Source organism: Anolis carolinensis, chromosome 4, assembly GCF_035594765.1.
Source record: "Anolis carolinensis isolate JA03-04 chromosome 4, rAnoCar3.1.pri, whole genome shotgun sequence".
NCBI classification, from domain to species: Eukaryota; Metazoa; Chordata; class Lepidosauria; order Squamata; family Dactyloidae; genus Anolis; species Anolis carolinensis.
Window position 1 is genome coordinate 173740709 of NC_085844.1, and position 15463 is coordinate 173756171.

The following is a 15463-nucleotide window of genomic DNA, read 5'->3' on the forward strand; positions in this document are numbered from 1 at the left end:
ATTCAGACCATATTCTACACATATGTGACACAGGCAAGCAGTCATTTGAAATCTAAACTATATGTCACATTTTCTGAAAGCATTGAGAAGATCAGTATCATTCAGAAACTTACAGCTGAACATAAACAATCACAATTTTTGGACTATTTGACTTTTTTTGAGAGAGAGAACAGTGAAAAGAAGAGAACAGATCAGGCTGAGTAAGGCTGGACACATCTACAGTGAACAGAAAGAAACAGAAATTAATTCTACTCTGGGATTTCAATATACCATTCTACATTTGTTGTTCAGCCTAATGGCATTCCCAACCTTGTCCTAGCTCATTCTGTATTAAAATGCAGAGATGTATTATTTATGCCTTTTAAAAATCAAACCCAGGGATCTCGTTTAATATGTTTCTTTTAAATACTGACATGCATAATGGGAATATATACTGCCAAGGGGCTTACACACATGCTATTATTTGCATTCATGTGTTAGAAATGTTTGTGGCTCTCAGTCTTGCAAGGTCCTTGCTGTGCCAAGTAGCAGGTAGACCTTATAACATTATGCTCCATCATTGCAGTGAAACAATAGCTTGTATCCCTTCCCATTTCCTGATGGTTTATGGAATTTTGGGTAAGAACATTATCTTAAAATCACTTGGGAATATTTATTTCTTTATTTTTGTAATACAATTCTCCGTCTTTCTAGATCAATGATTCCCAACCCATGAGTCATGACCCCATTTGGGAAATATATCGAACAAAATCACAGCATTTTCTGTGGGATCGCCAGGCAGTAGTGAACTATGAAGGGAAAACAAAAATCATATCATCCAAATGTCACCATGCTTGTGTTTTGAGTTTTACACCCCTTTGTTTCTCCACGCTGAAGAAAAAGATAGCATTCTACATGGAAAGCATTGAGAATAAGTATCTGACATGTTTATCATTGACTTCAAGCCTTTTCAAAGAAAATAACATAACAATGAATGAATCACTGCCAGCTATAATAAAAGAACACTGTAACAATTTTCTTCAAAATTTGAATTCATACTTTCCAAGGGATACTCAGGAATTGGTTTGAAAGAATTCTGAGTGGATCATAGATCCATTTTCAGTGACGTCAAATCCAGCAGCCCTCAGTGCAGCGGAATATGAGTTCCTTATAGACATGGTTTCGGACAGCTACTGTCAGGCATCATTTAAAAGCACACCACTTCCCGAATTTGGGCTTAGGGGATGATCTTTCAATATTAAGTTTAAAAGCTAAATTGCTCTTACTGTCTTTTGGTTCTACGTTCCTCTGTGCAACGACCTTTTTGAGGTACACAGCTACAAATAAATATCAAGCTTGTTTGGATGCAGAAGACAATATGCATCTTGAACTGACTTCTGTGACACCAGACATTGACAAACTCTGTCGCAAGAAGCAGGCACGTTGTTCACATTAACTTCGGTATACATGTAACACTGTAACATTTTTCAAATATCTTAACTAGTTGTTATATCATTTTGTAGATTTAAATAATGAATAATATTGTCTCCACTTCTTTTGAACTATGATTTCCTTTCTTAATATATTATGTCTTATTATTCATACTTCCGTAGACTTATCATGTGTAATAAGCCTCATAGAACATAGACAGATGGAACTAAACACTAAACATTTCTTGGGCTTCACAAAACTTTTGCTTCAAAAAGGGCTCAGTGGCTGAAAAAGTTTGAGAACCTCTGGTATAAGATATCCGGGTAAGCCTACAACAAATTTAAGTTTAAAAGTTCACAAATTTTTAAAGTTTAAAACAGTAAAAGAAGTTTAAACATTTTGAAATCATGTAAAATATTTCAGCAATTTAGCTATGAAAGTATACCTGCAGCAACTAGGCATATGTTTCGTTTAGCTTTCTAAGTGAATTCTTGGAATGTCAGGACAGGGAGAAAATTGGGAACTAGTATCTAGAGATCTGGTCTCTGAAGATTTCACAAATGCTTTATTGTGACATTGGATTGATCATTCTCCCAAGAATTATCCAAGAGAAAATATGGAAAGTGTTAGAAAAGTATAAAATTTAATGTTCACGTTCAGAATTGTGCATACACTGAAACACAATCAGGCTTCTTATAATCAGTTAGACTATTGGGTTAAAAAGGCACATGACTAACTAAACAGATGGCAGCCAACCCTATTCAGGGCTTCCTTAATCTATTTGTTTTTAGCATTTATTTGTGCTATTTTCTTCTGTTTTATAAATATGTGTTACCTCTACAATTTACTGATCATCCCCTCAATTGTATCAACACATATTTTTCATGATGCATCTTTTTTTAAAAAAACGAGAAAGATAAATTCTTAATGTATATAATATAGGGATTGCATATTTGTATTTCGGTATATTCCACTAAATAGTTAAATCAGAGGAGCAGGTTAGACTTTAGCATAAGCTCCATCTGTCCCTTTCTTTTGCTATGTGTTTGTGTGTGTGTGTGTGATACCCACACGCACATATGCATACCACAGGCATATTGCATAATGCAATATCATGAACTATACTACAAATTTTCAGATTTCAAAAATGATGCCATATTACTGGTGTTTTTGTATTGTGTGTTCCTAAATTGTGTGCTGATTGTTTTGAAACTTGGTTGTTCTGTTTAGAAAAAAAACTGGCTGTTTCTTTTGGATTGCTTTGGTTAAATCTTTTACAATTCATGCTGCCTAAGTTATATAGGAGAGTGTAGTGTTTGAACTAAATATTTACTCACATATATTTGGTGCTGTTATTATCACTGTCGCAGAGATTAGTGTTCCCTATAATTATGGTCCTGTGCCCACCACATTCCAGAATGTACAATGAACTCTGGGAATGGTTGTTCACACAGAGAGCCTAGTTTGTTCCATAGAAGTGTCTGGTTAAGAACCTTGTTATTCAAACTACTGTTCATTCTGTTTCTAATTACCTCCACAAACTCTCACAAGATCTTGACAGTAAGCACATAGATAAGAAAAATTAATTTCAATAAGTTCAATCAAACATGATCTATAATTTTGTCTCCTTTTTAATCGTAATAATGACATCAGAGCCTCGTTCCTTCACAATCTCTTGACTCTTCCTAGCAGCAGAAATTATGTGGCACTCAAAATGTTTTTGAATTGAAATTCCCATAAGATTCAAGTATGATATCCAATGTAAAGAATGCTGCCAGTTGCAGCCCAACAACCTCTAGAGGAATTTCCACTCCTATGATAAGGTGTGTGTTTTCTTCTTGTATGCATTGTTGTGTTCCAGCAGCAAAGTAGCATCTATTGTTGCATTAATGAATCAAGTGTGCAAAATAATATAGTTTGATAATGCCTGTATTAGATATAACAAAATGGATTATTATAAATTGACAACCTAACTTGTCAGCAAATTAAATTTTCTTTATTACCAAAAATATATGTGGTTGCAACATGAATGTTTACATATATGAACAACATGTAGAATAGCCTAATGATAATCCTGGTTGTGCATCCAGATGTGTCCCCCCCCCCCCAGAGCTTAGTGTTCTGAATGTTAGTTTATTGCTCTTAGCACTCAGTAGTAACATCTGCTCTGGCATTTCCCTCCAGCATAATTTAAGCATTACTTACAGTTTCTGACTCATCATCCATGTGCCATTAGTCTTTTGCAAAATGTTGTGTAAGCGCATGGAGACAACCCTTTGATAAGTTTCTGTAGATATTCAGAGAAGAGCCAAGTGTAGAAGGAAGGAAGGAAGGAAGGAAGGAAGGAAGGAAGGAAGGAAGGAAGGAAGGAAGGAAGGAAGGAAGCAATTGATTAGATTTTGTTGTTGCATGTTTAATTTCCTTGCATTTCTTGAGACATTTAAGACATTCATCTCCTAATCCAGAAAAAAACAAAAACAAAAAGGGGTCCTGGTGAGTTTATTTTTTATTTGGTATCCTGGACTAGAACTATGGAATGACAGTAACTGATTTTGTTTATAAAAGCTTATATCTTTGTGGTTTGCAGAGTTCAAACCTGTTGAATAGCGCTAACATTATTCGTTTGTTTCCTGGATGATTGCTTACTGAAGAACATGGCAGTCACATGCATGTGGCAGCGACAGCAAGTGCACTGTGGTGGTAGTGAGGGCAAGTGAGTGTGAGTGGTGGCAGCAGGTGTGTGGCAGTGATGGTGCACACAACCAACATACACGCACACACATCTGATGCACGCATGCATACCCAATGCATGCTCACTTGATGCACCCATGCACAATTAAAATCTGGCTGCCCAACATTCTGATGGACTGTGGGCTGAACCTCCACGTCATGTGCTCTAATGTGATAAGGTCCTTGATAGGATATGTTTTTATGTTGGAGGCTTGCTCCTGGCAGCATTGTGTGATGATGCCAGGAGAAATTCTCAGGTCAGAGCATCCCTCCATGACAGTGGTGGTCCACAGAGGAGCATTAGCTGGCCATGAAATCGTGCAGAGGTCCCCAGCACTATTTCAACTTTTATTGCAGTTCTTAAATATAATTTTTTTTCTGTCAATAGAGTTTGTGCATATGTTCTGCAAAGTGTGCTACAACTAGTCTTTTACATTGGAAGTTGCTTTGAGTCCCATTGATAGAATCACAAGGGCCATTTAGTCCAATCCCTTGTCACACAGCAAAACACAACGAAATCACTTGTAAAAGATGAGCATCCAACCTCGACTATATTTAAAGCCTTCTATAGAAGGGGAGTCTATCACCCTCCAAAAAGTCTATTCTATTGTAAAACAGTTTTTACTGTCAAAATGATCTTCCTAATGTGGAATTTATTGTCTTGTAATTTGAATCCATTGGTTCATGTTCCAGTCTCAGAAGCCATTGAAGACAAGATTGTTTCACCTGCTATGACATCCCTCTAGATATTTAAATATGACTAACTCATCACTTGTCAGTCTCTCTCCCACAGGACAAGCATACCTAGCTCCCGAACCCATTAATTAACTAGTCTTTTACTGAACTTTATTGAGTATTGTGTGTGTGTGTGTGTGTGTGTATACATATATACACACAAATCAAATAAATCAAATGATGAACAAATCAAACCTTAACACTTAAAATGAACAAATCAAACCTTAACACTTACATTTAAATGACTATAGGTATTGAATTGCTTATTGTTTTATACAGTTCTTTGGATTTTCAAGGCCATGTTTCTCTTTGTCTTCTCAGGCCAGGATCGCAGTGAAGCCACTTTAATCAAAAGGTTTAAAGGTGACGGTGTTCGATACAAAGCCAAACTCATTGGGATTGACGAAGTTTCTGCAGCACGAGGTGACAAGTTATGTCAAGATTCCATGATGAAATTAAAGGTACTGTGAAATCTTTTACATTTAAAAATTACTCAAGATAGAGGGACACAACTTTTAATTAAAGAAAAAATGGCATTTGCTTAGAATAGAATTAACTTTAAGAGGGCTATTTTTTGAAGTTAAAAAATCTTGGGCTTGCCAAAATCTTACTTGAGACTCTGTCAACAAGCAATTTTCTTCTACCTTTTATTAGTGTTTCATTGCTGTGGAGTTTTTTAAATTGCCATTCTGTCTAGTAAGAGCAATTTCCAACATTGTGGTCTTGTTTGTGCACTGTAGCAGAAACAGTAAGGGTTTCTGTGTCACTTAAATGTTAACTAATTTATCATTGAATATGTTTTGAGGGCTGTAGACCCATTTACCAGATGCCTGAAATTTTATTCTGTATACTGAATTCAGTAGCCAGACATATATTCAGTGCTGAAGATGAGAGGTAGAAAGTAAAAGAAATTAAATGTGCAAATTACTGATAGTAACAATTTCATTGTAATGTAAGTATCACTTTCACTATTCTCCATTTGTCATCATTAAGTGTCGGAGCCCCCAGTGGCACAATGGGCTAAACCCTTGTGCCAGCAGAACTGCTGACCGAAAGGTTGGCGGTTTGAACCTGGGTAGTGGGGTGAGCTCCTGTCTGTCAGCTTCAGCTTTCCATGTGGGGACATGAGAGAAACCTCTCACAGGACAGTTAAACATCCGGGCATTCCCTGGGCAATGTCCTTGCAGACAACCAATTCTCTTACACCAAAAGCAACTTGCAGTTTCTCAAGTCGCTCCTGGCATTAAAAAAATAATTAAGTGTCAACTAATGTCATTTCTACTGTTTTACATTTAATTTTCTTGTTACTTTACTCTTTAGAGGTCTTGTCTTCCTCAACTCTTTACAGGCAGTCCTCAAGTTACAAACAAGATAGGTTCTGTAGGTTTGTTCTTAAGTTGAATTTGTATGCCATAGGTCAGAACAGGTAGTCTTTAAAGTGCAACTCCAACCAAAAATACATGTATTTTAGCTTTGAATAACATGGGGAAGGGTTAACACCTCTGTGGCATTTGTTTTGTTATCTGTGTCCCTGTTCAGAAGATTTCATCTCATTTTCTGCCCCTATGATAATTGGATTTTGAAAAAAATGGCTTGTTGTGGAAACAAGGATTGGTAAGAAAGCTTCAGTGGAGGTTATCTGAAGAACCGTATATCTTTCTATGAACCTGGTAGACTTCTACGATCTACTGGGGAGGGCCTTCTCTCTGTTCCACCACCTGCTGAAGTGCATTTGGTGGGAACAGGGGAGAAGGTCTTTTAGGTGGCTGCTCCCAGACTGTGGAACTCCCTCCCAAGAGAGACCATGATGTCCACAGACAGATTAAGACCTTCTTCTGTCAGCAGGCATTTGGGGAAGGATAAGAGGCAGGCTTTGGGGAGGTTGTGAGTGGGACCCCATCCCACTCACAACCTCCCCAAAGCCTGCCTCTTATCCTTCCCCAAATGCCTGCTGACAGAAGAAGGTCTTAATCTGTCTTGTGAATTTTTAGTGTATTTCTTATATTTTATATATTTTTACCTCACTGTACTATTTAATCATTTTTTAACATTGTATTGTGCTTTTTTAAACCTGTCTAAAGTGTGAGATTGTTAACTGCCTTGAGTCCCCATAGGAAGAAAGGTGGGGTATAATTAAGGTTTATTATTATTATTATTATTATTATTATTATTATTATTATTATTATTTTGAAAAATTTGGCTTGTTGTGGGAATACGGATTGATGATAAAGCTTCAATGGATACACCTTTTCCCCATGATAACTCTTTCAGGAGTGATTTTCCCTTCTTAGGGCTACATTTCTCTCCCTTCCTGTTGTCTCACCCCCGTTCTTCACTATGAGTCGTTTGTAAGTTGGATGGTTGTAACTCAGGATCTGCCTGCATACTATGAATATACTAGAAATTTGAGATAACACTAAATGCATCTGATGAAATGGTCTGTTGCCCATATGATCTTATGGTATAATAAATCTGTTGGTCTTTAATGTGCCATGAGATTCTCTGATGTTTTTGATACAGGCAATTGGATTAGGCTTCATAAATGTTTTACTAAAAGTGCATGAAGCTCATTAAAAGTAAGATAAATTGCCTTTACTCTGAATTAGCTTTGTTTTCGCTCAGTGACATAATGAAGTAGCTAAATCTGACTTGTATAATAATGCAATTGTCACTGAGAAGATGAAGTGCAGTTAAAGGAGTTTTGTTGAATCCGCTGTTAATCAAAATTGTAACCACTGAATAGGAAGTAATGGAAAGGGTTTATAGATTTCTTTGATGTGTATGGGCAAGTGCTTTTTTCTACAGTCCCATCTTAAAATTAAATTGAGAATGCTCTTTTCTGAGACAAACAAACAAAACTTTGAAAGATATATTTAGAAGGGAGTGAAAAAAATACCAATTTCATCCTACTTGTCTTGTTTACAAACATAAAATAGACAGGTTGATACCATGATTAAAATAGGGAGATTCTACATATAATACCATGGGGGGGGGGGGGGGGGATAGGTTTTTATATTTTAAATGTATTAGCAAACCATGGTATACACATAAGTAGGAGTACAGTGTTCCCTCACTACTTCACGGTTCACTTTTCGCGTACTTGCTGTTTCGCGGTTTTTAAATAAACACTAAAATAATATTATAAATTATAAAAAATTATGATATACAGTGGTGGTGGTCTCAATTGGGTGCGGGCGGCGGGGCGGAGAAGAAGCCCAAACAGCAGCGGGAGGAGGAGGAGGCGGTGCCATGTTTCCCTGTCTCTTTCTTCCTCCCTCCCTTCCTTCCTCCCTCCCTCCCTCTTTCTACTTCCTTCCTATGGAGAAGCCTAGCATCCCTACTTCACAGATTTTCACTTATTGCGGGTGGTCCTGGAATGTAACCCCCACGATAAGTGAGGGAACACTGTATTATGAAAGACAGCACATAAAGGGGATGTAGATGAAGGAATCCATGAGTATAAAGGAACATTTAAATGGCACAAACCATGTGTCCTTGCATCCTTTATATTTTAGCCCGATGTGTCTATCACTTATGTAAAAATGGAGAAGGCAATATAAATCAATATCAATCTGTCAGGTATTACACACACATACATCTTGTGTTTCAACAGTAGTCCATTACCCAATATAAATATGAAGTATTTTAATATTTATTAATGGATCAGGAATCATTTCAAAAGTCATGCTCTTATTTTCCCTAAACAGCATGTGCCATGCAGCAGCCATAGGACTCGTTTGTTTACAATTTCTTCCTCATTTATTGTTTAGTTCCATCTGCCAACAAGTGGTTTGGGAAATTTCTGGCTATTAACAAGGTTAGGCTTTGCCTCTTTGTCCCTCTCCCAGAGGACTCTGATTTCCATATATCCTTGAAGATGTTTAATTCCTGTTAGCATAATTGAGAGACTTGCCTCTGTAATGTTATGAGGTTACAAGAACTAGGAGAAACAGGTGGCATCACGAATTGAAATTGCTGTCTGCTGCTGTTCTGTAGGTATTTATCATGCAGTATGATACTATTTATTTCTTTTTTAATATTCATGTCCTTCTGCTGAAGCTTTACCTGCTATGATATATTGATTTGTTAGCCTTTCCTAGTAATCTGCTACAGGAGGGAGGAGGGTATAAAACCTCAGTTAAGAGTAGTGTTTTGACTGTGAGGGATGAGTCACCAATTACTTTCATAAGAAAATGTTATTTCATAGGAATGTAGTATGTATACAGAATGAGTGATGATCACATATTATTGTATATGGAGTCTCCCATTATGATTCACCTGGATGTTTTGATGTTTTACCATCCTTGTGGGAGGCTTCTCTCATGTCCCCACATAGAGCTGAAGCTGACAGAGGGAGCGCATCCATGCTGTCCCTGAGTTACAACCTTCAAGTCAGCAACCCAGCCTTCAAGTCAGCAGTCCTACTGTTACAAGGGTTTAAGCCATTGCACCACCGGGGGCTCCATTCTGTTGCATTGATTTTAAGACTACCACATGCATGTCCTGTGGGAAGGAAGATTTAATTGAATGTGCAAAACTAACTGATTATGATTTTGGATTGGAGAGCGATTGTTAACAACAGTAGTGGGATTAGTAATTTGTAAATAGTATATGCTAGAGTATGAAAATGCTATTTCCTTGGATAGAGATCCAAATTATTGATACAGTTGAATAAAACTTGCATGTACAAATAGCCTATTTAGTCACTTTTAATTTTACTAGACATTACCAGAGGAAGTCAGTCCAATTTTTTTCCATAGTACTCCTCAGATATGATGCTTATATAAAACATGGTTTTACATCTAATTTGCTGAACATATACAGCCAGGCTTCAAAGCCAGTATGTCACCTTTACTCAATGTGTGATGGCGTTTGGTTGAAACAAAGAGTAGATTTTTTTAAAAAAAATTCTGAACAATTTTTTTCCTCCAAACAGGGAATTGTTGCAGCAGCTCGATCAAAAGGAGAACACAAGCAGAAAATATTTCTTACTGTCTCCTTTGGAGGAATCAAAATCTTTGATGAGAAGACAGGAGTAAGTGAAATAATTACATGACACAACAAAATGGATAATTTCCTCAAGATGAGCAGTGGTATTCAATGGTCATACAAAACAGATGACAACCTTCATAAATTTCTATTATACATCAAAGCAACAGCCCAAGATAACTAAGATAGAGGGTTCCCAACCCCACTTAATACAGGAAAAGGAAATTCATAATAACTGTTAGAAGCTATTTACATGACTGGAATAATTCTTTTCTCATGCATATAGAAACTGCAAAAGTGTGACCTGTTACTATTGTTAAAAAGATTTAAGCTCAGCATGATTTTTCTGATAAGGACAAAACTGGATTACCCAAGAACCAGATACATGTACTTTTGGAGCATAACTCCCAGAAGAACACAGCCAACATGGGGTACTAGCATCTTGTTTAGTGGATATTTTGGAATTTAAAACGAACTTTTCTATGGTCCAGGCCAAATTTGATCTTTATTGCATAAATACTATCACAAGAAATCATTTTGTTAGGTAAGTTGTTCTTATAGAGAAACCTTTGAACTCTGGGAGGCAGAAGAAGAACGTTCAACAGAAATGTCTTTCAAAGTTGTTATTTGCATTTCAATTAATGCTCTAGTTAGCACCAAAGAGGTTTTCTTTAAAATTCACACAAAAGCTCCAGAGACCATTTTGATTAGAACTATGGCAAGAGAGAAAGAATTACTCTCCCTCATCTTCATCAGTTATTAGTCTGCTCAGGCGCCACTGTGATCGCATTTTCATTTACGCATCTATATCTATCTATCTATCTATCTATCTATCTATCTATCTATATATATATATAACAAAACTCAGTTTTTATATGTATCTGTGTTTGTATGTATGCAGTGGTGCAGCAATGTTTCTTCCTGCTTTCCATTTGGCCCCCACTTCCACAGGACATTGCTACCCCCACGAATGATAGACCTAAACCAAACTTGGCACACATAACCCCCATGCCTCACTACATCCTGGTGTGGGTTGGGGGAGGATTTACAGTGGACAATGGGATTTGCAGTACCTTCACCCCCTTCAGCTCCAACTTCCACAGAGCACTGCGACCCCCACAAATGACAGACTTATATTGAATTTGGGACACAGACCCCACATGACACACTTTATGTCCTGGTGAGGTTTGGGTGAGGGTGGACCATGGACAATGGGATTTTCGGTACTTTCATCCACATAAAGAGACTACTGGATCTGGACCACACTTGGGACACAGACCCCCGTAGTGTACTTTACATCCTGATGAGGTTTGGGAGAGGCTGGATCATGGGTTATGGGAACTGCAGTACCTTCACACACTTCCAGAAACCACTGCGGCCCCTACGAATGATGCACCTGGACCAAACTTGGTGCACAGACCTCCCCCCCCCCCCCCCGATGCATCTTATGTCCTGGTCATGTTTGGGGGAGGATGCACCATGGATGATGGGATTTGCAGTACTTTCACCACATTCAGAGACTATTGCTAACCCCATGACCAAAGATCTGGACCGAATTTGCCACACAGACTCCCTATGATGCACTTTATGTCCTGGTGAGGGTTGGGGAGGATGGACCACAGACAATGGGATTTGCAATACCTTCACCCACTTCCAGGGACCACTGTGATCCCCACAAATGATGGGCCTGGACCAAACTTTGAACACAGATCCCCCATGACCAACTGAACATACTGGAGGGGATTGATTTCAGAGAGTTACAGTTCACTCCCATCAAGAGATTACTGAACTCAGCCAACAACTGATCTGGACCAAATTTGGCACCTAAACACAACAAGGACAAATACTGGCAGGGTTTGGGGGTGATTGCCTTTGGAATCTTTGTCGTTCTCCCTTTTCCAGAGAGCTCTGAATCCAGCCAACAAAGGATCTGAACCAAACTTGGCACACAGACTCAACATGCCCAACTTTGAAAACAGGCAGAGGTCTGAGGTGATTGACCCACAATTTTGAAAATTGTAGTTCACCCACATCTTTATGTATTTTCTAATGGGAAGATTCATAACAAACAAAATCAAAGATTGGCTTTTTTTAAATAACAAATAGCATTACAGATTACCTAAGTGATATTACCTAACATCCAAAATCAAACAATGCCTTTTTAAATAACATGGGCATCACCGGGTCCCCAAGCTAGTCTTCTATATGTCTATATCTATACAAAAGTGAATGTTTGTATGTGCCAGTGTTTTGATTGGCCGGGCAGAATATGTGCCAGCTTTCTGATTGGCCGGCCGGAATATGGGCCAGCTTTCTAATTGGCCGGCCAGAATATGGGCCAGCTTTCTAATTGGCCGCCACTTTCACAGGCCACTGGGACCCCTGAGGCAAAAACTACCAGAAACAGGCTTCGGCTTACTCTCTCTCCTCAGAATGACACTAGCTTTGGTACACTTAACAGCCTTCGGCCTACACTTTTATAATAAAAAATACCACTGGGACCACCAGGAAGGCTGGACCTGGACCAAACTTGACACACATAACCCCTAGGACCCTTGAACCCACTGACAACAGATCTGGACCAAATACACCCAACATGGCCAACTGTGCATACTGATAATAAAAAACTTTACATTTACATTACTACAGTAGAGTCTCACTAATCCAAGCTAAACTGGCCGGCAGAAGCTTGGATAAGCGAATAACTTGGATAATAAGGAGGGATTAAGGAAAAACCTATTAAACATCAAATTAGGTTATGATTTTACAAATTAAGCACCAAAACTTCATGTTATACAACAAATTTGACAGAAAAAGTAGTTCAATACGCAGTAATGTTATGTTGTAATTACTGTATTTACGAATTTAGCACCAAAATATCACGATATATTGAAAACATTGACTACAAAAATGGCTTGGATTATCCAGAGGCTTGGATAAGCGAGGCTTGGATTAGTGAGACTCTATTGTATATCTACTTTCCACAACAGACTTAAGAGAAAAAAAGACTATCTTTTTAATCTTTCCTTTTAAGGATGGTTTTGCGTCTCTTTATGAAAACTTTTATTCCCCCCCCCCACCTTACCCACCCACCACTGGGCCCCTTTCGCCTCTCTGCTGACATGTTTAAGGCCTTACAGGCTGGCTTTCTCCTCCTAGGCCCCAAAAGAGGATGCCATCTTGCCTCCTCAAGATTGCTCCAAAGAAGGCAGCTTCTGCCTGGCTCATTGCCCGAACTGTCCTCCATCCAGAGATACTGTGACCCCTGCATACAGAGACACTGTGACCCCTACCGACAATGGACCAGGATGAAACTTGGCTCAAAGAACTCGAATGAACAACTGAACATACTGCAGGGGTTTTGGGGGAATTGACCTTGATTTTTGGAAGTTGTAGTTCACCCACATTCAGAAAGCAGTGAACCCAGTCAATGACGGATCTCGACTAAACTTGGACACAGACCCAACATGGCCAACTGTGAATACAGGTGGGGTTTGGTGGTGATTAACCTTGCAGTATGGGAGTTGTAGTTCACCCCTATCCAGACAGCCCTCTGAACCCCACCAATGATGCATCTGGACTACACTTGGTACAAAGACCCTATCTGGCCAACTTTGAATGCTGGAGGGATTTGGGTGTGATTGACTCAGAATTTTGGGAGTTATAGTTCACCCACATCTTTATGAATTTTCTAATGGGAGCATTAATAAAAAAAAACAAATGCAAAGACTGACTTTTTTCCTTTAAAAACATGTTAAAAATTACCTAAGTGATATTACCCAATATCAAAAAAAAATAGTGTCTTTTTCTAATAACCCAGGCATCATCAGGTACCCAAGCTAGTCTAATATAAGGATGAGTTGGCCTTTCGTTTGTGAAACAGAGGATATTGTGATATTTGTTTCTTGAAAAAATCAAATAGAAGGTCAGCTTCCAGAACCTGGATGTACTGAGATTGATTTCAATTAATTAAGGATGTTGGGAAACATTTGCAATCATATTCAGGCACAACTTTTTCTTCATGCCATAGAAGAAGTGGAACTGGTGATATGCTCATTTTATTTTTTAAAAAATCTAGTTGGCTTTTGTCTGCCAAATGGCAAAGGAGAGGAGTCACTTTCCTGTGAGAAGACCACATCTCTTGCAGAGATCAACTTGGACCCTTTGGCAGCTCTGAATGAAATTGAGACGGGTGAAAGGTTTCCAGGGAAAGAACTAAGAAAGTCTCCATCTTACCTCTAGCCATCTCCCTGTGTTTATAAAGAGGGACTAAATGTGGTATTTACCATTACTTCAGGTGTCTCGCAAGAGTTTGGGAATGTTTCACTAACCAACAGGATAAATAAAAGTAAAGGTTTTCCCCTGACGTTAAGTCCAGTCATGACCAACTCTGGGGGTTGGTGCTAATCTCCATTTCTAAGCCGAAGAGCCGGCATTGTCCATAGACACCTCCAAGGTAATGTTGCCGGCATGACTGCATGGAGCGCCATTACCTTCCGGCCGGAGCGGTACCTATTGATCTACTCACATTTGCATGTTTTCTAACTGTTCGGTTGGTAGGAGCTGGGGCTAACAGTGGGTGCTCATTCCGCTCCCGGGATTTGAACCTGGCACCTTTAGGTCCGCAAGTTCAGCAGCTCAGCGCTGTAATGCACTGTGCCACCAGTATATTTACAGGATAAATAGGAAGGTGTAAAAAGGGCTATTCCAGAAATCACAGAGGAATGTGGGAAACAATGGTTTCCGAAGGCTACCCTGTTTTTACTGCTGGAGGGAACTACTTGAAGGCACATGACAACAATAGCAACAGCAACAACTTCGAGCCTTGTGGATTTCTCCCCCTTTATTTCCAGACAGTTAGCAATTGTTTTGGATTTTCCTAGTGGGAGCCCTGAATCACCACTTCATTACCAAGGAAATCAGAAGATACATTTTTCTGGGTGTCTATGGAATTTAATATTTAGCACTGAGAAACATCAGATGTTCAGAGATTTGCCTGGTAGCACATTAGCCAATACGCATCACTTTTCTTCTCACTATCCTCATCACTTTGTACAAGTCCCACTATATTAAGTTGAGTGTATGCATAAGAAGCAGCTTCTTTCTCTCATGTTCTGTTACAATGGCCAAGATAGACATCAACATTAAGAATCCATCCATTCTTCATTATCTCTTTCAATGTATGCAAAATGTTCTTTGTGGTTGCTCTATTATTGCAATGTTGTCTTCCTTTGGAGAGTGAGTTATATGATGATATTGTCTTGAAACATTGTGAAATAGATTTAGGATGGTTTTTAGTAGTCAGGTTTTTATTTCTCTAATGTGGTATTTTGAATGGAATGCACTGCTCATGTGATTATTATTTTTTTTTAAAAACACACAACTTTTTTGCGTTCTAGAGAGTTTTACTTAGAATTTTTGTGATGTAATTTTAGAGATTATTTAAATAAGTCATTGACTACATGCAGTTGTTGAGAATAAATAAAAACAAATGAATGCAAACAATTAAGGAGTAGTAGAATCATTTAACATTATTGCTAATGCTTATAAAATAATATTGCTCAGAGTTTAGCTTTCCTCCTCTCTGATAAAAACAGTT

The 15463-nt window shown here is 38.4% G+C and overlaps 1 protein-coding gene and 1 long non-coding RNA gene across 18 annotated transcripts in view; one reads left to right on the forward strand and one right to left on the reverse strand.

Moving 5' to 3' along the window:
- dab1 (DAB adaptor protein 1) overlaps positions 1–15463 on the forward strand; it is an 861244-nt gene that overhangs the window by 752771 nt on the left and 93010 nt on the right. For all 17 annotated transcript variants that reach the window (XM_062979600.1, XM_062979599.1, XM_062979591.1 and 14 more), the window contains 2 exons: positions 5197–5336; positions 9812–9910. In XM_062979600.1, coding sequence (XP_062835670.1) covers positions 5197–5336; positions 9812–9910 — 239 coding nt within the window. The remainder of the gene's footprint in view (positions 1–5196; positions 5337–9811; positions 9911–15463) is intronic.
- LOC103278667 (uncharacterized) overlaps positions 1–15463 on the reverse strand; it is a 47629-nt gene that overhangs the window by 1924 nt on the left and 30242 nt on the right. The window contains exon 2 of the long non-coding RNA XR_010005766.1: positions 3616–3697. This is a non-coding gene — a long non-coding RNA (uncharacterized LOC103278667). The remainder of the gene's footprint in view (positions 1–3615; positions 3698–15463) is intronic.